Source organism: Penaeus vannamei, chromosome 1 (genome assembly GCF_042767895.1).
Source record: "Penaeus vannamei isolate JL-2024 chromosome 1, ASM4276789v1, whole genome shotgun sequence".
Taxonomy (NCBI): Eukaryota; Metazoa; Arthropoda; class Malacostraca; order Decapoda; family Penaeidae; genus Penaeus; species Penaeus vannamei.
In genome coordinates this window covers 22,735,866-22,758,203 of record NC_091549.1, presented here as the reverse complement: position 1 = coordinate 22,758,203, position 22,338 = coordinate 22,735,866, and the positions used below count along the sequence as shown (strand labels likewise).

The following is a 22,338-nucleotide window of genomic DNA, read 5'->3' as shown; positions in this document are numbered from 1 at the left end:
GACGGCGATCGAGTCTTGAGGGACGTGAAGAATGCAGCAGGCGGAGGCTCGCGAGGCGGCCCCCCGGCGCGCCCGGGTCCTCTGGTTTCCCGCCTTCATTATAGACGGGACAAGGAAACAGGACGTGCAGGGAGGCGGTCGCCATGCCAGATGTATGGCCGCCGCCTTCTCACGGGTGTACAAAAGCCTTAATATTGCCTTTCATCATGGATGGAGCAAGCGGGTTGCGCTGAGGAGGTGGGCGGGTAGGGGAGGGCGGGAGGGGGGGAAGGTGGGGAGGAAGGGAGGGATAGGAGGGATAGGAGGGAAGGGAGGGGAGGGAAAGTGGGAAGAAGGGAGGGATGGGAAGGTGGGGAGGGAGGGAGGGAGAGAAGGCGTGAGGGAAGGCGTTAGGGAGGGAGGGAGGATGGGTGGGAGGGAGGGAAAAAATGAGGGAAGGTGGGAGGGAGGGAGGGAAAAAGAATTGGATGGAGGGGAAGGAAAGGGATCATGTTGAGGAAGTGTTTGAAGGTATGTTGGCATGACTCGAGAATCTGCGTTGCGAAAGGTTACCTCGGTACTTATTTTTTTGGTATTTTTTTTACGGGCTGGGGGTGGGGGTGGGGGGTGAAGGGGGGGAGGGGGATCGAATATTGATGGATTCGCAGAGGGATTCGCTTCGTGATTGGATTTGTCGCCTGGATTTGCTGATTGGATTGCGGTTGCGTGTGGCCGTTACGCTAATAAGAGACAGGGAAAGTCGACAAAAGTAGGCCTATATTTCCTATCAAAAAAAAAAGAAAGAAAAAAAAGAAAGAAAGAAAGAGAGAAAGAAAAAAACGATAATCCCATTCATGCTTAAAGAAGTGAAAAATCGATATCAATAGACACGAAAAAAAAAAAAAAAAAATTATGATAATATTCTAAGAGACTTTAGTTCCCTACAAAAGAACCCGCTCGACGAAGAAGAAAAAATATCTGCAACGAAATCCGAGACAAAAGCGAACCGAGAACCGCAGTGTGCTTATTACGTTATAATTGGCAACGATTTAGTCAGCTGCTTACCAATTTTTGCGAAAACTAATAATCATCTTTGTTAGTCCTGACAAAGCGAATCTTCAAAAAGACAAAAAATAGCGGATCATCAAAGTTATATCTCATGTCGCTTTTTTTTTTTCCTTCTTTCTTTCTTTTTCCTCTCTTTATCTTACTGTCAACCATTCCTGAATTTATTATTATGAAGGATCCCCTGTGAGCGTGACACACTCGCGCGCCAATATGCACTTTTTAGCGTTGATATGAGACGTAGCGGCTTCCGCTCACTATCGCTACATTTGAGCAATATTCGCTTTGTAAGCATTCTAAATGAAGGAGAGAGATCCGGTCTTTCCTTCTCTCTCTCTCTCTCTCTTTCTCTCTCTCTCTCTCTCTCTCTCTCTGTCTCTCTCTCTCTCTCTCTCTCTCTCTCTCTCTCTCTCTCTCTGTGTCTCCTTCTCTCTCTCTCTCTTTCTTTCTCTCTTTCTTTCTCTCTTTCTTTCTCTCTCTCTCTCTCTCTCTCTCTCTCTCGCTATCTATCTATCTACTTCTCTCTCTCTCTCTCTCTCTCTCTCTCTCTCTCTCTCTCTCTCTCTCTCTCTTTCTTTCTCCTTTCTTTCTCTCTCTCTCTCTCCCTCTCTCTTTACTTAGAAAAAAGAAAAAAAATATTCAGAATTCAAAAATCTTTCTCTCGTCGAAATAAAACGCCGAGAGTGATCGTTCATCCAAAAAGGGCATTAGAGATCGCAGACATGACAAAGCCTAAAATAGGAGGAGGAAGAAGATTACGAGGAAAAGGAGGAGGGAGGAGAAGGAGGGTGGAGGAGGGAGGAGAAGGAGGGTGGAGGAGGAGGAGGAAGGAGGGGGGAGGAGAAGGAAGAGGGAGGAAAAGGGGGAGGGAGGGAGAAGGGAGGAGGAGGAGGAGGGAAGAGAAGGAGGAGAAGGAGGAGGAGGAGAAGAGAGTAGGGAGGAGGAGGAGGGAGGGAGGAGGGGGAGAAGGGAAGAGAAGGAGGGAGGAGGAAGGAGGAGAAGGAGGAGGGGGAAGAAGGGAGGAGGAGAGGAAGGGGGAAGAAGGGAGGAGAATGCAGGGAGAAGGAGAATGAGAAGGGAGGAGAAGGAGGAGGGAGGAGGAGGAAGAGGAGTAGGAGGAAAAGAAAAGGTAAAATGAATTGAGGGAGAAGGAGAGAGAAGAAGAGAATAAGGAGGTGGTAAAAAAAGGAAGATCATACAACAGTAGCATTAGTAGTAGATGAAAATAGGACCAAAGGAAAAGAAGGAAAATGGAAAGAAGGATAAGGAGAAGGAAAATGAGAAAAGAAAACATAGAAGAAAAAGAAGAAAAGATAAAAAAATTGAAGACGACGAAAAAAAGAGAGAAAAGCGAATAAAAAAATAACAAAACACAACGACCCTGAGCGGTGCATGCTGAGCGGCCGCTGACTCACGGCATGGCGGCGGCGGCGGCGGCGGCGGCAGGACTTCAACTTTGCTTGGCTGGGTCGTCGGCAGAAAACCCGCGCTTTTGCCGCCCGCCTCCAACTTTGCATCGATTTGGTTTGCCTGCACGCTAACTCATCCCCCCCTCCCCCCGCCCCCACCCCTCTCTCTCTCCCCCTTTAGACTACCAGCGAATAATTATGGTGTTTGCCGTAATAGTGATGGATGGCTGGCGAACGGTTGGAGGTTGGAGCAGGCCGCGCGCTGGAAGGGGGGGGGGGGGAGGAGGGAGGGGGTGGTTGGAGGTGGGAGGGGGTGTTGAGAGGGGAGGTTGGAAGGAGGGGGTTGGAAGGGGGTGGTGACAGGGGGGAGGGGGGAGATAGGTGGTGCTAGGAGAGAGAGGGAAGGTGGAAGGGGGTGGTGGTAGGGGGAGAGAGGGAAGGTGGAAGGGTGGTGGTAGGGGGAGAGAGGGAAGGTGTAAGGGGGAGGGGGAAGAGGTGGAAGGGGAGGGTTTGGTGGCAGGGAGAGAGGGGGATAGAGGGAGGGGGTTGGAAGGGGTTGATGGCAGGGAGAGAAAAGGGAGGGGTGATGGCAAGGAGAGAGAGGGAAGGGGGTGAAAGAGTGTGGACAGGGGAAGGGGGGTAGCGGAGGAAATGGGGGATAGGAGAGGGGGAGGGAGCTCTGCTTGTCCTATGCAGTGCTGCTTTTGATCTGTGTGTGCGTGTGTTTGCGTGTGTCTGTCTTGTCGCTGCTTCTGGATCTGCTGTGGTTGTGAATTTTCTATGGAAACATTCTTATAACTGTATCATATATTTTTTGTGATTACGAAAGGATTCATGTGATTAACTGTTATCTGAGGTTGTTAATTGATCATGATGGTTCTGTATTTTAACATTTTATTTGATTTTTTTAAATTTTATTTTATTTTTTCATTACAAAGATTTTTTCCCTTGTGACTGTCGAACTTGTATATCGTTATTTGATTACATTTTTTTAAAATATTCGTTTTGATTGTATTATATTTTTCTGCCATGATGGTTATGGGAAAGATATTGCTCAGCTATCTGTTCTGTTGAGTAAAATAAGAATGATCATTTTCTGTCCGAAAGTTTACGAATAACAAAGTAAAGAAAGATTGAAAGAGTGAAAAGACGAGTTGGAACCTTACTGTAAGAAGACAAAAGAGGAAAAGGAAAAGAAACAAAATGGAAAGAAAGGAAGAATAGGAAAACGGGAATGTATTATTTCCAGGAATTCTGAGTACTTATTGGCTCCTGGTGGAATGTTTTGCAAGTCTTTCTTTCCCTTTCTCTGTCTGTGTCTGTCTCCGTCTTTCTCCCTGTCCTTTCTCTGGGCTGGCTCTGGCTGCTTCTCTCTCTCTCTCTCTCTCTCTCTCTCTCTCTCTCTCTCTCTCTCTCTCTCTCTCTCTCTCTCTCTCTCTCTCTCTCTCTCCCCCTCTCTCTATATACTCTCTCTCTCTCTCTCTCTCTCTCTCTCTCTCTCTCTCTCTCTCTCTCTTCTCTCTCTCTCTCTCTCTCTCTCACTCCTCCCTCCTTCTCTATATACCCTTCTCCCGTTCTCTCTCCTCCCTACCACTCCCTTCCTCTCCTTTCCCTTCTCTGAATCTACCTTTCCTCCCTCTCTCCTCTTATTCTCATCTGTCACCCTTCGCTTCCCCTTCCCTTCCTTCCTCTTTTGCTCTCCCCCTCCCTCCTTCCCACACCCTTTCTCTCCTTCTCTCACTCTCTCTCTCTCTTTCCTCTCACTCTCTCACCCCTTCTCTCGCCCGCTCCCTCTCCTCTTCTTCTCACCCTCCCTCCACTTCTCCCTTCTTTTCACCCTCTCTCTCTCCCTTCTTTTCACCCTATCTGTCTCACCCTCTCTTTTTTCTCTCTCTCTTTCTTCTCATCTTCTCTCCACCCTCTCACCCTTCTCTCACCTTCCTTCTCTCACTGTCTCAATCTCCCTCTTCTTCTCACCCTCTCTCTCTCCCCTTCTTCTCTCCCCTCTCTCTCCCCTTCTACTCACTCTCTCTCCCCTTCTTCCCACCCTCTCACTCCTCTCCTTCTTCACCCCTCTCTCTCCTCTTCTTCACCCTCTTCCCTCTCCTTCTTCACGCCCTCTCTCTTCTCATATCACCCTCTCTCTCTCCCCTTCTTCTCACCCTCTCTCTCTCCCCTTCTTCACCCCTTCTCTCTCCTCTTCTTCTCACCCTCTCTCCCTCTCTCTCCCTCTCCTCCTCCTCTCCCTCTCCCTCTCTCTCCCTCTCCTCCTTCTCACCCGATCGACCGCGAGGTGCCCATAGCCCTGCAATATTCAAGGCGACGTCGAGTGTAAGACAAGACTCAACCTCCGCAGCGGGACCATGCCTTATGTATATCAAGAGCAGAGCCGCTGATGTCTTAGGCAGGGCCTCTCCCTGGCCGCGGCGAAGGGCCCTTGTCCCCCTCAATTAAACACGCGGCTTGAGGGAGGCGAGAAGATGGTAAGGAGGTAGGGAGGGTGGGAAGGGAAGGGAAGGGAGGGAGGGTGGGAAGGTGGGTGGGGTGGGAGGGAGGGAAGGGTGGGTGGGTGGGAGGGTGGGGAGGGAGAGGATGGGGTGGGGAGGGTGGGAAGGGAAGGGAGAGGGTGGGGGAGGGAGGGAGGGAGGGAGGGAGGGTGGGAAGGGAAAGGGAGGGAGGGTGGGAAGGGAGAGGGATGGGTGGGGAGGGTGGGAAGGGAAGGGAGAGGGTGGGGGAGGGAGGGAGGGAGGGAGGGAGGGAGGGAGGGAGGGCGGCTTGAGGGAGGTGAGAGAAGATGGGGGGAGAGAATGGGGGGGAGGAGGGAGGGAAGGGAGGGAGGGAGGGTGGGAAGGGATGGATGGAGGGAGGGCGGCTTGAGGGAGGTGAGAAGATGGTAAGGAGGTAGGGAGGGTGGGAAGGGAACTGAAGGAGGGAGGGAGGGAGGGAGAGGATAGAGAGGGTGGGGGTGATAGAAGGGATGGTGGGAGAGGGGGAAGAAAGAGAGAGTGGAAGGAAGGGGAGGGAGTGTGGGAAGGCGTGTGGGAAGGAGGGAGGAGGGAGAGGGGAGGAACGAGGGAGGGAATGAGGAAAGAGGGAGTAAAAGGGAGGAGGTGTAGGAGAGGAAGGAAGTGTGGGGGAGTTTGAAGAGAGAAGATGCAGTAGGAGGGAGGGAGAGAGGTAATAGAAAAGGAAAGGGAGGAGGAGAAAAAAAAGGAAAAAGGATGCGGAACTAGAAGGTAAAGGATAAAGAAAAGAACGCGAGAAAATCGCACGCAAATGATCACACTTACACAAACAATCAAACCCAACCCCCTCCCACACACACAAACAATCAAACCCAACCCCCTCCCACACACAAACACACATCCCCCCCTCTCCCCCCCACACACACACACAAACACCCTTCCCTTCAAACATACACCTCCTCCTACACCCTCCCCTCCCCTACACACACCCATCCCCACCCCCATATACCTCCCAAGAATATCGAAAGAGGTATAAACACCCCGATAGAACTCCAGGCATGTCACCGGGTGTCATTTTTGTCGTGTCAACCGATGTGTCAAGTCCACAGGGTGTCTCTTTGTTCCTCCAGAAGAGCGGTTGGGGGCGTGTTCCTCTGATTAAGGAGGCGCAGAAAAAGCTTGGTATGGTTATTATTTCAACAAAGAGTGGGTTAAGATGTTTCTTTCTTTCTTTTTTTTAACACTTTAGGGTAAGTTAAAAGGGGGGTATTTTTTTTTTATTATATTGCTTGTGGAGTGAGTTTTTTTTTAGATTTTAAAAATTAATATCTTCCGTTTTTTTGTACACTTGGAGTGAATTATAAATGGGAGTTTTTTATATGGAATGAGGTTTGTTCAGTTATTATTATCATTATTGTGTGACACTTCGAGTGATTTAGAGAGGTGTTATTTTTCATTAATATTTTCAAGGCGATTGTAACAAGTGTTCATTGTTGAGGCTTATGCTTTAGTGAGAAACTGATTTTTTTTTTATTTCTTTCATCCTCTCTCTCTCTTTATCCATCTTTTCTCTTACTATCTCGTTTTATATTTTTTCCTTGCAACTCCTTTCCCTCCCTTTCTCTCTCTTTCATTCTCTCTCTCTCTCTTTCTCTCTCTCTCTCTCTCTCTTTCTCTCTTTCTCTCTCTCTTTTTATTTCTCTCTTTCTCTCTCTCTCTCTCTCTCTTTCTCTCTTTCTCTCTCTCTTTTTATTTCTCTCTCTCTCTCCCTCTGTCTCCCCCTCCCCCTCTCTATCCATTTGTGAAACGACGAAGAGGGAATAAAAGAAGATATATGTGTACATTAGTGAATGTGGAAATGAATGAAGAAATGAGGAAATGAATGAAGAAATTAAATGAATAAGGAAATCAGTGAAAGAGTGAATGAATAACTCAGGAGAGAAATTAGTAAATGTGGATCATCTCTCACATTATATTTATTCCTGTTTTGTTAGTGTTATTCATTTATCCACCTGTTTATTTTATTCATGATTGTGATGCTACAAATAATTATAATACATTTTTAAAGTATATTAGGTTGACTATTATTATCATCAAAATGATTTTGATGACACAGGAAAACAAAACGAAAAGAAAATATCAGAAGGAAGTAGAGTCAGGAAATGATAAAAAGGGTGAATGAAGAAAATAGAGAATAATGACAAAATTAATGGGAATATAATCAGAGAGAATAGAAGAATAGGATTTGATAAAAAATGAAATGAAATAAAAATGATAATAAACAATATATTGTTGTTATAACTCTGAGTTCTTTTTCTTCTTTTCTTAAAATTACTGAATGCCGAGAAGACGAAAGAGAAACAAGAAGAGGGAGAGCGAAAGACAAAGAAGAGAAGAGGAGAGAAGAAAAGGTGGGTGGGGAGGGGAGAAGAAAATGCCGAACAGACAAATAAAGGACCAGATAAAGGGAAGACAAAGGGGGAGAAAAGAGAAAAGAACAAGCAAAGTGACAGGAAGACGAATAAAGGATCAGATAAAGCGAAGACAGAGAGGAGAGAGGAGGAGAGGAACAAGAAAGGAGAATACAAGTAGGAGCAAAGGGAAGAGGGGGAGGAGGAAGGGAGAAGGCCGAGAAAGGGGGAGGAGAGTGACAGGAGGACTAATAAATGATCAGACCCCGGCCCTCCCCCCCCCTCTCTCCCCCACCTGAGGAACTGACCCACCTGTTTAATTCAAGCTTCTGACGCACCTTCAGGAGGTCTCCGAGACGATGGCAAATAATTATTATTGTCTTGCTTTCGCCGTCGCTTGGGAGAAGAAGGGGGGCCGGAATGGGGGGGAGATAAAAGGAGAGAGAGAGAGAGTCAAAGTCAGGAGAGAGAGTGGGAGAGGGAGAGGGGAAGGGGAAGGGGAAGGGGAAGGGGAAGGGGAAGGGGAAGGGGAAGGGGAAGGGGAAGGGGAAGGGGAAGGGGAAGGGGAGAGGGGGAGGGGGAGGGGGAGGGGAAGGGAAGGGGAGGGGAGAGGGGGAGGGAGAGGGAGAGGGAGGGGGGGAGGGAGAGGGAGAGGGAGAGGGAGAGGGAGAGGGAGAGGGAGAGGGAGAGGGAGAGAGGGGGAGAGGGAGAGGGAGAGGGAGAGAGAGAGAGAGAGAGAGAGAAAGAGAAAGAGAAAGAGAAAGAGAAAGAGAGAAAGAGAGAGAGAGAAATTACATCTAAATGACTAATACATTTGGTGACGGAAAACAAGAGGGAGATTATTAATTATCAAGACTCCTTAATTGGGTCTGCCACAGGTGCCTTGGCGTCTCCTCCCTCCCTTCGGCGCATTCACACTTCTCAATTCGTAATGAGCAAAGCGCCGGAAGTTACTACAACGACCAATAATTCCGTAATATCGCCGATGCATAAACAACCACGAGCGATCGTAAATGGATAATTGGCTCGTTTGATATTTCGTAAATTTTGGGCGATGTGAGTCAGTCTGGTGGGTTGGTGGTCGTTTTACTTTTTTTTTTCTTTTTTTTTCTGCGTTCGAACGTCGATAGATAGATAGATAGATAGATAGATAGATAGATAGATAGATAGATAGATAGATAGATAGATAGATAGATAGATAGATAGATAGATAGATAGATAGATAGATAGATAGACAGAGAGAGAGAGAGAGAGAGAGAGAGGAAAGAAGAAGGGGGGAGAAATGCAAAAGAAATGAAGTTTTGGATTTTTATTTTTTTTTACTTGTAGTACACGCATACGCGTATGTATATTTCCCTTCCCCCGCAACCCCCTCCCTCACATACCCCACCAAACTCCCTATCCCCCTTCCCCACATCTGCCCCACAACCCCTCCCTCACATACCTCATCCACCCCCTTTCCCCCTCCCCCACCTCCTCACACACACACTTCATACAACAATGTACAGCCCCACAACCCCCTTCCTCACATACCCCACCAAACCCCTATTCCCCCCTTCCTCCACATCTGCCCCCACAACCCCTCCCTCACATACCCCATCCACCCCCTTTCCCCACCTCCTCACACACACACTTCATACAACAATGTACAGCCCCACAACCCCCTCCCTCACATACCCCACCAAACCCCATTCCCCCCTTCCTCCACATCTGCCCCACAACCCCCTCCCTCACATACCCCATCCACCCCCTTTCCCCACCTCCTCACACACACACTTCATACAACAATGTACAGCCCCACAACCCCTCCCTCACAAACCCCATCCAAACCCCTTTCCCCCCTTCCCCCACATCCTGCCCCCACACACACACTCCCTCACATAGCCCCATCCACCCCCTTTCCCCCCCTCCCCCACCTCCTCACACACACTTCATACAACAATGTACAACCCCACAACCCCCTCCCACACATACTCCATCTACCCCTTTCCCCCTCCCCCACCTCCTCACACACACTTCATACAACAATGTACAACCCCACAACCCCCCTCCCACACACACCCCACCAAACCCCAACCACCCCCTTTCCCCCTCCCCCACCTCCTCACACACACACACTTCATACAAAAATGTACAACCCCACAACCCCCTCCCTGACATACCTCACCAAACCCCATCTTCCCCCACAACCCCCTCCCTCACATACCCCATCCACCCCCTTTCCCCCCTCCCCCCACCTCCTCACACACACTCTTCATACAACAATGTACAGGGACCGGCCGGACAACACTGAATTATTGGAGCCGAGCCGACGCAGGACTCAATCCATGTTACGACATTTGCAGTCCAGAACTTGGAGGAAACTTGGACAACCGCTTTAGAAATTGATAGACGCTGACACCTAATCCACTTTGTTGATATCCGCCCGGCTTTGTCTGTCTGTCTGTCTGTCTGTGTGTTTGTCTTTTCTGTCCTTTTATTTTCTTTTCTATGCTGTTTTTTTTTTATCTATGTTTGTATTTCTGTCTCTCATTAGTTTTCTATGTTTTTGTATTTTGGCTCAGTTTTTGTCTCAGCTTCCCCCCTCTGTCTCTGTCTCTGTCTCTGTCTCTGTCTCTGTCTCTGTCTCTGTCTCTGTCTCTGTCTCTGTCTCTGTCTCTCTTCTCTCTCTCTCTCTCTCTCTCTCTCTCTCTCTCTCTCTCTCTCTCCCTCTCTCCCTCCCTCCCTCTTCAGTATCCTCCCCTCTATCTCAATCTATCTACCTACCTTCCTCCCGCTCTCTCTATTTATCTCTATCTTCTCCCCTCCCCCTCCTCCTAACTTAAATAATGAAAAAGTACATTTCTATCATTTTTTTCGTTATTTCTGTTTGTGCTTCTGGTGTGGAAAGGAAGCATCTAATATTTACACTTACAAAGACTGCGTTCGAACGTCTTGGAGGAAGATAGACAGATAGATAGAGGTAGATAAAGAGAAAGAAAGAAAGAAAGATAGATAGATAGATAGATAGATAGATAGATAGATAGATAGATAGAGAGAGAGAGAGAGAGAGAGAGAGAGAGAGAGAGAGAGAGAGAGAGAGAGAGAGAGAGAGAGAGAGAGAGAGAGAGAGAGAGAGAGAGAGAGAGAGAGAGAGAAAGAAGAGAGACAGAATGGGAATGAGATGGAAGGAAACGGAGAGGGAGAAGAATGTGTGAAGGGAGGAAGGAGATAAGTATAAGAATAAAAAAGAGTGAGGGAGAGAAAAAAATCCAAAAACAACAAATAAAGCATTGTTATACACACACACACTCACACTCACACACACACACACACACACACACACGCACACACACACATACACACATACACACACACACACACACACACACACACACACACACACACACACACTCACACTCACACACACACACACACACACACACACGCACACACACACATACACACATACACACAACCTCACACAAACGCACACAACCAGCAGTGTGCCGAAGTGCGAACAAGACATTTAGTAATTCACAATAGTTGAGAAACTCCGCCCCTTTTTATCGCCCAGGGAGGACTCGTGGTACAGATGGAGGAGAGGGAGAGGGAGAGGGGGAGGGGAGGGGAGGGGAGAGGGAGAGGAGAGGGAGAGGGAGGGAAGGAAGGAGGGGGAGGGGGGTTGGAGAGGGAAAGGGAAAGGGAGAGAGAGAGCCTGAGGCTGAGGCTGAGCGTGAGAGAGAGAGGGAGAGGGAGAGAGAGAACGAGAGAGAGAGAGAGAGAAACGAGAGATGAAAGGAACGGAAAGATAGAAAGAAAGAATTATAGGTGGAATCTGGGGAAAGCATGTAGGGTTGTCAATTGTTAGCAAGATTTATATCTTTTTTAACAAATAGACATATATTTAAAAACAAACGGGCAAAACCATAGCAATAATGAATAACTTTATCTAAGATCATGATAATAGTAACAATAACAAGATGATGATGGCGATAATAATATTGATAATAATAATGATCGTTATGATCATGATGGTGATAGTAACAATGCTACTGAATATGTTGATAAAACTAAAATAATAATAAACCGTGACCCATCAATCAACAAACTAACAAACCAACAACCAACAAAGCCAAACCAACTTTGTCCATTGCGTCAAACAAAGAGTAACAGCAACAACATATATAGATACATATTTAACGGAGCGAGTCCAAAGCAACAGGAAATTTCGCATTCTAAGACCCTGTGGACACGAGGGGAAGGAGGGTAAGCTTCCTCAACTTCCTTTCTCCTTCTCGGTCTTCCTTGTTCCCCTTTCCTTCATTTTCTTCTTCTTCTCCCTCTCATCTACTCTTTGATTTTTTTTTCAATTTTATTCCCTTTTCTTCTTAGCTTTCCTCTTCTTCTTTTATTCTCGTCATCTCTCTTCCATTTTTTTTTTCTCTCTCTCCAATCTATCCCTCGTTCCTTACCCCTCATTTTCTCTTTTCCCCTTCATTTCCCCCTCTCCTTCCATCCCTCTTCCCCTCACCCATCCCCCTCCCAAGTCCTCCTTCCTTCCTTCTCCCCCTCCTCTTTCCTTCCCTCTGCCCTCCCCGTCCACCACTCATACCCCCTTCATCCCCACCCTCCTCCTTCCCTCTCCCACCATTCACCCTCCTTCCTCCTTCCCTCTCTCACCATCCACCCTCCTCCCACCCCAACCCCTCCTTCCTCCCACCCCCCTCCCTCCTTCCCTCCCACCATCCACCCTCCCTCCCACCCCTATCCACCCTCCTTCCTACTCCCACCATCCCCCCTCCACCCTTCTCCCCCCACACCCCCCTTCTACCCTTCCCACTCCCTCCCCTCAGTTACTCTTACCTCTCTCTTAAGGCATTTCTCACCTGTATGACTCCCACAAGAACCGGGCACTCCATGGCCCACTCCAGAAGCCCGCGATGAATACATGCATAGAGGCTCTTTCAGGGATCCTCCGCGGAGCCCGAACAAAAAGACGAGCGCTGGTGTTACATGTTCAGCCGCGTGTTTACTTTACCTTTGTGTGTGTGTGTGTGTACGTGTGTGTGTGTGTGTGTTTGTTTGTGTGTGTGTGTGTGTGTTGTTTGCCTTTGTATGTATATTTTGATTGGTTTGTATGTGTGTGTGTGTGTGTTTGTGTGTGTGTGTGTATGTGTATGTGTGTGTGTGTGTGTGCGTGTGCGTGTGTGTATTGTTTGCCTTTGTATGTATACTTTTTTATTTATAGTATCTGCATATGCTGTGGAATTGAATGAAGTATTTTCTTGATGTTAGAGTGATGATTGGTTAATGATAATGATATTATTAAGGGTAAATAGTACTGATTGTAAAAATGGTGATGTTGATGATAGCAAAAAGCATGAAGATTATGATAATAAAAATGTTAATGATGATCATAATAATAATAATGTTAATGATCATGATAATAATAATGAGGATGAAAATTATAATGATAATAGAACTTCTATTGCCAAAACAACAATTTCAACTACTACTGCACCTGATGATAATAATTATGATAATAGAGGATAATAGCAATACCTACACCCATTATACATAACATGTACTTCCACATGTATTGGCCATTTTCAAAAAAAAAAAAAAAAAAAAAAAAAAACAATAAAAAAAAAAAAAAACATAAATACAAATTAACGAGAGAATAATTCAGTAACGACGCTCATACACATCGAAACCCCACATTACGACAAACCATATACTACAAACGGCTACAAAAAATGACTTCGGATAACGAACTTCCTGCATCTCGGCAACCGGACACAACGCACGCACACGCCAACCACTCGCAAACCGGACGTATTAAATAATCTCTATCTCCTTTTGATTATTGAACACAGGATCTGCAGTATAAAGTCGTCGTCATTATTGAAGGTTTTGCTATGAATTGGGAATCGATGTTATGAAAGGCGGAGTTGCGGCGGAGGGAATGGAGGCGCGGCGGCGGCGGGGAGGTTCATGCGGGAGAGCTCGCCTGCATATTTATGGCGTGTGTAAGTGCGTATATGTATGCATATTTATATAAAAGTAAATATATGTATATATATATATATATATATATATATATATATATATATATATATATATATATATATATATATATATATATATATATATATATATATATATATATATATATATATATATATATATATATATAGTCACCTAAAAACATATATATATATATATATATATATATATATACATATATATATATATATATATATATATATATATATATATATATATATATATATATATATATATATATATATATATATATTATCTATCTATCATTCTATCTATCTATAAATATATATCTGCATACACACACACACACACACACACACACACACACACACACACACACACACACACACATATATATATATATATATATATATATATATATATATATATATATATATATATATATATATATATATATATATGCATGTGTGTGCGTGCGTGCGTTCGTGTGTATGTGAATATACGTGCAAATGTGTAAGACCGCCAAGGCAAGCGGACTGTCCTTAGGCACTCATTATTCACGTGCCTCGGCGGCCCGGGCTGCCTAGGGAGCCGCCGGCGGGAGTGTCTGTCAGTGGCCATCGCTGACGGAGTGAGTCGCCGCCGCGTTGCGCTCCGGTCGACGCCGCTGTCCACGCGGGGGAGGGGGTTAAGGGGGTTGGGCCTCTCGCTTGGTTTGGTCTTGTTGCCTGTCTCTCAGTCGCCGTTTGTTTGTCTGTCTGTGTCTTTCTTTTTCTCTGTTTCTCTTTTTTCTGTTCCTACCTCCTCTCTCTTCTTTTTCTTCTCCTTCATCATCATCAACATCATCATTATCAGCACCATCACCACCTCCCTCCTCCTCCTCCTTCTTCTTCTTCTTCTTCTTCTTCTTCTTCTTCTTCTTCTTCTTCTTCTTCTTCTTCTTCTTCTTCTTCTCCTCCTCCTCCTCCTCCTCCTCCTCCTTCTTCTTCTTCTTCGCCTCCTCCTCCTATTCCTTTCTTCTTCTTCCTCCTCCTCTCCTCTCCGTCTCCTCCCTCTCATATCTATACGTGAATGAAAATCCCATCCTTTCAATAATCTTATATCAAACCTTCTTACATTCAGGCAGATATAGAACATGTAATCCCGCAGTATATCTTTGTCTGTCTATTTCCAAGTTTATCAATCTTTCTTTCTCCGCAATTATCCTCTATTCCAAAGGCCGTTAAATATTACCTCTATCTACCCTCCTATATTTGGATTTATCACTCGGCTCCTCCCTTCCCTTTCAGATAATCTCTGAATCCTCTTTTATTCCGTTTTTATCTCTCCCTAAACTTTCCTTTATGTGCTGGATCCAATCTATAATCTATTTTTATGCATTCTATCGATCGCCAACGTCCGCTGTTTGCCGTCCACTTTGTTATAGATTTGGTTCTGTAACCGATCTGCATAGGGGAGTACGTCTGACCTGATCTGTCTCTCATCGCGACCTAGTATGACCTTTATCACCCTTTATAGTATTTCCTTGACCTTTTAAGTGCCTCGGGAGTCGATCTTTGCAAGCGTCATATTAAGGGGGAGGTCAGATAAGGTGATATCAAGGGAAATTATTTGATGTTGAAAATGTATTGAGTCTTCAAGAGTATGTGGTGTTTTTGAGTGCGTGTTTTGGTCTTCATAGCATGAGTTCTGTTTTTGTTTGTTTGTTTGTGTCTAGTCGTCATTTATTTCGGTTTCAGCCTTTCTTACTGTATGTCTCACTTCTCTGTCTGTTTATCTCTCTCTCTCTTCCATCTTATCTTCTCTTTTCTATATCTTCTCCCACCTTTTCTATACATGTTTGTCTCTTCATCTCTCTCCTCCTTGTTTCCTTCCACACGCTTCATATTCCTTCCTATTTCCTCGCTTCCGTCACCCTATTACACTCTCTATCCGTCATTCGCCTTTTCCCTCCTTCCCTCCCCTCTCTTCTCCCCTTCCCTCCTTCCCTCTCTCCCCTCCTAGTCTTCCCTCCCTCTATTCCCTTCCCCTCCCCTCTCTCTCTCTCTTTCAATAACAAACGATACCGTAATTTAAAAAAAGATAAACAAAAAAAAGTAAAAAAATAGATAAATAAATAAAATGTATGAATTAAAAGACATGCACAAAACAAAGAATAAAAACAACAGCATAAATAACGGTCCCGAGAATAAAAGTGACACAGATGAATAATTCAAGGGATACGAGCAGCAGGAGGAACGGGTGTATCGGTCCACGAACGGCGGTGTGGCTGACGAACGAGGCCGCGCTGCCCCGTTCGTGACCTCTGCGGCGTCGGGGTCCGTTCGGGCGGAAGGGAACGGGGATGAAACGCGCGGAGTCGTATGTCTGTCTGTTTGTCTCTGTCTGTTTGTCTGTTTGTTTGTCTCTGTCTTTGTCTGTCTGCCCCTTCCCTCTCTCTCTCTCTCTCTTTCAATGTATGTATGTATGTATGTGTATATGTGTATGAATGTATGTATGTATGTATGTATGTATGTATGTATGTATGTATGTATGTATGTATGTATGTATGTATGTATGTATGTATGTATGTATGTATGTATGTATGTATGTATGTATACACATATACATACATATGTATGTTTTGCGTGCTTGTACGTGTGCATGCGCGTATGTGAGTACTGCAAGCACGCGTGTGAAGGTGCGACTGTTAGGTGCGTGAGTGTGCATGTTCTATCATCACTTATTGCTTGCTCGCATTTGTAAACACCATAAGGTTGGTTTTCGTTTGAACTCTGAATCAAAGGCGATGACGGATGAGGGTGGCCGGTGCTGTGTCCTGGCTGTGAGTGCATCGGTTAAAATGGTGGTCGTATTTGAAAGGATAGAGACGGCCATTTATTTATTTATTTATTTTATCTATTTTTTTTGTGAATGGATTGAAGATTGCGATGCGGTCGGCTGGTGTGTTGTAATGTATGTGTTGTTGCTATTGGGATTTTTGTTTTCTTTTAATATTATCGTTATTTTTCATTCGTAGTTAAAAAATAGACGACGAAACAAACAAACAATGATGACAAATGAAATGAAGAAGAAAAGAAGTGAAGAAAAAGAGAACTAATAACGCAGATCGTTAAAAAAATAAAAGTGACAAAAAACAACAAAAATAACATGAAAACAACATCTAAAACGGCAAAAGAAACAAAACAAAACACCAACAAACACATGAATCAACAAAGAAAGTCCAACAAGAGAACGAGTAATAGATACAGAGTGAGGGAAAGGAGGGGGGGGGGAGAAAAGGGCTACCTGACGTAGACACAACAATGAGGGGCGAAAGAGGAGAGGGGAGAAGGAAGGAGGGGAGAGAAAGGGAGGGGAGAGAGGAAAGAGAGATGAATAATTCACACCTGCACGTCACACCGGCCACCCCTCTCCCCCCCTCTCTATCCTCCTTCCTCTCTCCCCTCTTCCCCCTCCATCCTCTCTCTCTCTCTCTCTCCTCCCTTACCTTTTGCCTCTTTCGCCCTCCTCCCCCCCCACCTGACCCCTGGCTACCCCTTTACGTAGCGCGTGTTGTCCAGGGACCTCTCACTATGAAGGAAGGAAGGAGGAGGAGGAGGAGGAGGAGGAGGAGGAGGAGGAGGAGGAGGAGGAGGAGGAGGAGGAGGAGGAGGAGGAGGAGGAGGAGGAGGAGGAGATGGAGGAGGAGGAGGAGGAGGATGGGGACTGGAAGTGGAGGAGGAGGAGAGTGAAGGGGAAAGGAGGAGAAGGAGGAGGAGGAAGAGGAAGAAGATGCGGAGGAGGAGCAGAAGCAAAAGGATAAGGACTGGTAACAGAGAACGTTAAAGATTGAACGAAAAAGTTAAAGGAGAGAGTGAGAGACAGACGTAGAGATAGAGAGAGGAGAGAGAGAGAGAGGAGAGAGAGAGAGAGAGAGAGAGAGAGAGAGATGAGAGAGAGAGAGAGAGAGAGAGGGATGGGGGGGGGGAATCAGATTGCGAGAAAAAACAAAACTAAAACACACAGACATCCAAACCAAAAAAACAACCAACCTAAAATAAACAACACCCCCCCCCCAAAAAAAAAAAAAAAAAATCGGAAAGAACCGGAGACCCGACCACCCGACAAACCCGACGGCCGAAGACCCGAGAGGCGCCGCTGGACCTCCTCCGCCTCGTCGACGCCCCCAGGGGAAGAAGGGCAGGAAGGTGCGCGCCGACCGAGGGGGGCGTATCAATCATTGACACAGGACCCGCGTCGGTCGTCACTTCAATGGGGTTTTATGGGAGACGCTTCCCCGTTATGAGTGCCAGCTCAAGAGGGTGAAACAAAGGGAGAGAAAAGGGGGTAAGAGGGAGGGAGGGAGGGAAGGGGATAGGGAGGGAGGGGATAGGGAGGAAGGGAAGGGGATAGGGAGGGAGGGAAGGGGATAGGGAGGGAGGGAAAGGGATAGGGAGGGAAGGAGGGAAGGGGATAGGGAGGGAAGGGGATAGGGAGGAAAGAAGGGGATAGGGAGGAGGAAGGAGGGAAGGGATAGGGAGGGGAGGGATAGGGAGGAGAAGGGAGGGAGGGAGGGAGGGAGGGAGAGAGGGAAGGAGGGAGGGAAGGAGCGATAGGGATAGGGAGGTAGGGAAGGAGGGGGGTAAGGAGGGAGGGAGGGAGGTTGACAGGGAGATTCGGGGTAGGATGATAGGTAAGCAGGTAGAGAAAGAGATAGGGAAGTAGGTAGAAAGGGAGATAGGTAGGAAGGTAGGGAGATAGGGTGATAGGTAAATAGATCAATAAGTATATGAAGAGTCTTTGGGGGAATGATTTAGTTATTTACCTTTGTATGAGTATACGATAATCAGCTTTCTTATCTGAGGTGTAGTCTACACCACTTTTTTATACGGTGAATAAATTGACCGAGATATAAAAACGAAAAGAAAGAAGAAAGAAAAAAAAGTAAAATAAAACAAGGAAGAAAGCTCAAGAGAAGAGATGCGGAAACGAAAGGAAACGAAGAGAAAGAAGAAAGAAAGAAAAAAATAAAACAAGTAAAAAGGCTCAATAGAAGAGAACAGAAACACTATCGAATCCGACCACAGACACTCTAGCCAGAGGTCTCTCTCTCTCCCTTCCTTTCCCCTCCCTCTCCCCCCCCCCCCCGCCTCGTCCCCGGCCACCTGGTGCCTCGCTGACACCTCCGTCAGACAGTCCCAGATGGCCGGCCGCGCTGACGGAGCTGACGAGGCTGACAATGAACTGGCGAGCGACGGGTTGGGCCTATCATTGCAGTGCGTGACTCAGCAGAAATTGCGGAGCGGGTGGGAGGGGAGGGGGGATGGTGGTGGTTAGGGGAGGCAGGTGTAGGTATGAGGGAGTGGGAGTGGAAGGAAAGGAATGAAGGGGCAGGGATGTGTGATGGGGGAAGAGGGAGGGAGGGATGGAGAGAGGGAGAGAGGGTGAGAGGGAGAGAGGGAGAGAGGGAGAGAGAGAGGGAGGGAGGGAGGGAGGAAGGGAGGAGAAGGAGGGAAGGAGGGAGTGAGGGAGTGAGGGAAGGAGGGAGGGAAAGAGAGAGAGAGAGAGAGAGAGAGAGAGAGAGAGAGAGAGAGAGAGAGAGAGAGAGAGCGAGAGAGAGAGAGAGAGAGAGAGAGAGAGAGAGAGAGAGAGAGAGAGATGGAAGGAGGAAGAGAAGGAAAGGAAGTAGGGGTGAGGGAAAGGATAGAGGAAACACTGATGCAGAGAAGGGGAAATAGGGAAGAAAAAAAGGAAAAAAAATAATTGGAAAAGAACAGAAAGAGATGAATGAGTAAGAAGACGATGTGAAGGGTGATAAAATATAATCAAAAAGAAAATAACTAAAAAATGGAGGGGATTAAAATGAAGGAAACGGAGAGAAAATGTGAAAGTAACAACAATAGTTCGGATGGTTTAACCTTCGTTTACCTGTATGATTTGGGAATTAATTTTTTTCATATAATTGCAACTATATTTAGAGGATATGTATTTTCAGGAATGTGAGAGTAAAAACAGCAGGATGAATTGAATGTTCCAGTCTTTCATTTAATGTAATTTTTAATGAAATGACACATACACACACATATACACACATACCCGCACCCACCCACACACCCCCACATACCCGCATATCCCCCCACACACCCCCACACCCACGCACATACACACACCCATTTACCCACACCCACACCCACACTTACCCACCCCCTTCCAAACACCCCCAACCCCCCACCCCCCTAATAAGAGACTAATCCCCATCTCCCCTTTCTCTCCCCTCTCCCCCCAGGCGCCAGGAGGCCGAGGACCGCGAGGCCGACCGACACGCCACGAACCGGCTGATGATGGGCATGTCACCCGAAGGAGGGTCGAAGCCGCTCTACCCGGGCGCCCAGGACGCCTCCCTCACGCCCCTGCCGCCGGTCCAGATGCAGAACCCGAGCCCTTCGCTGTCGGCTGTTTGAGGAGGAGGGGCGGAGGGAAGGAAGGAAGGATGGAAGGAGGAAGGAAGGAGGAATTGAAGGAAGGTGGAGGGAGGAAGATGGAGGAGGAAGGAATTGAGGGAAAAGGATGGATGGAGGAAGGAGGATGGATGGAGGAAGAAGAAGGATGGATGGATGGAAGAAGAAGGAAGAAGCGAGGATGGATAGTTGGAAGGATGGAGTAAGGAACTGAAGAAGGAATCGAGGAAGGATGGATGGAACGAGGAAGACCGAAGGAGGAGGCAGGAACGAGGAACGATGATTAAAAAGGAGGAAGAAGGGAAAGAAAGAAGGAAGAAGAGACTTTCCTCGAAGACGCCGAAGGAAGGAGCTAATCGTCGCAGGAATCTCTTTTTTTCCGTCGTTTTCTCCTTCCAAGATGGCCGACGCGCGGGAATCGGGCGGCTAACCTCGACGATTTCGTTTGGCCAAATTTCGATCGTAAGGAGTGGCAGTGAGAGAGAGAAAAAGACACATAAAGAAAAAGAAGAGAAGAAGAAAAAGACAAACGCAGAAAGGAGGAAAATAAAAAAGGAGAAAGAGAAATGAGAGGAAAAGAGACATAGACGAGGTTAGCATACTGTTCCCTTTCTCGCTCCCTCTCTCTTTCTCCTCTCTTCTTTCCCATTTCCTGCTTTCTCCTGTTATTCGCGATTCCTTCAGAGAGGGCGGTGTCTTCCCCTCGCGCCGGAGAGGGGATGAACCACTGTCAGAGTGTGACGTCACTGTTCTACGGGAGCTCATTTGACTCTGTGAAAAAAAATCAGTTGAAGGTATAATTAGAGATAGTGTAATATAATAAAAGAGAGAAAAAAAAAAACAATATACAGTGATAAAGTGAGAGAAAAGTAGTCAGTGGAAGAAAAGGAAATAAAAAATGGTGTTTTTTTTGCTGATAAAAGACAGACAAACAAATACTCTTTATCCGAATTGAGTGAAAGTAGAAAAAAAAACTAAATAAGATATTATAGATGTAGTGCATTTGAGGAAGTTCTCATAAACATTTAAGTGTTCAATTTCCTCATTTCTTCGTTCACCCTGAACACTCTACCAGTGACAAGACTTTGTTTACGGTTATCAGCTGATGAAGAGAAATGCGAGTGTGTACATATATCATATAAATAATCATAGAAACTGGAAGATACCACACCCGATCAGCTGTGAGATGCTGGTCTTATGTAACTCCTAAATACATGTTAGAAAAAGACGGTAGATCAATCTTATAAAAGAAAGAAAATTAAAAAAAGATGCACTTTTTTTTCTTTTCTTTTTTACGTCACGTGTAATAATACCCCCCTTCTATTCTGTATTTATATAGTTGTTGACCAATTTTTTGTTCTTGTTTTTCCCCCATTTTTGTTTTTTAGTATATTTGTTCTCATGTCATTCACATCACAGAGCCTCCAGAGACACACAGGTTATACATAGACATATAAACAATTGTAAACGAAGATGTTCTATTTCTAACTCCAGAAAATGGTGTTTGTCCTTCTTGCAGTGCCTGGGCGTGGCCGCGGGCGTTGCAGGACCTTTTCAATGTTTTGTAGTTTACAAGTGTCATCTACAGCACTCAGACATATGTATATAGTCTCCGAAAAGTGTCTTTTTTACCTAAGGGGGAAGTCACTGTAGGTAAAAAAAAATCAAAGAAGCAGTAGAGAAAAAGAGAAAGAAAATGTGTACAATACTTATATTAGTCCTCAAGTGATAGAAAAAGAAAGTGTTTAACGAACAGGAAAACCGAATTACCACATATACATACATACATACGTATATATATATATATATATATATATATATATATATATATATATATATATATATATATATATATATATATATATATATATATATATATATGTATATATATATATATATATATATATATATATATATATATATATATATATATATATATATATATATATATATGTATAATGTATTTGTATATATATATGTATGTATGTGCGTATGTATCCATTTATATCTTAACTATTCGCCATTAGTTTGTTATAAAAAAAAACATCCAAACCGCGAACTTTGCTAAGAAAACAGAAAAAAATGATAACAAAAGAAATGAAAGGAAAAAGACGCAAACCACCAGTCTCGTTCCTCTTTTCCACATTTCGTTTACATATTCTTTTCCCTCGGATATCACTCGCAAAACGTTCCCACACGCTTTCAAGAACCACACACCGAGCCCCCGCCCCCCAAAAAAACGTTCCCCCAACGTTTCCTCGGCGTCCTGTGATCGCCCAGTCGCTCTCTCTCCCCACCTCAACGTAACCCTTTCAGCCCTTTATAAAGATAATGGAAATGATAAGATCGGGATCCCTATTCGACCCCGGCGTCCCTCGCCTTCCCCCTGGAGTAAATCTCGCTGAGGCCACAACCGAGGCGGAGTGGTTTTGGTCTTGTGTGTGTCTATATTGGAAGGGAAAGGGGGGAACCAAGGAGAGAGGAGAGAGAAGATAAAGACGAGGAGAGAGAGAGAGAGAGAGAGAGAGAGAATAAAGGCAATGGAAACTCGGAAGGAAAG

At 45.6% G+C, this 22,338-nt stretch overlaps 1 protein-coding gene across 2 annotated transcripts in view; it reads left to right on the top strand.

Moving 5' to 3' along the window:
* Positions 1-21,564, top strand: part of LOC138861504 (T-cell leukemia homeobox protein 3-like) — an 82,587-nt gene extending 61,023 nt beyond the window's left edge. For both annotated transcript variants that reach the window (XM_070121115.1, XM_070121105.1), the window contains one exon: positions 19,607-21,564. In XM_070121115.1, coding sequence (XP_069977216.1) covers positions 19,607-19,781 — 175 coding nt within the window. In that variant the 3' untranslated portion in view covers positions 19,782-21,564. The remainder of the gene's footprint in view (positions 1-19,606) is intronic.
* The last annotated feature ends 774 nt before the right edge of the window (positions 21,565-22,338 follow it).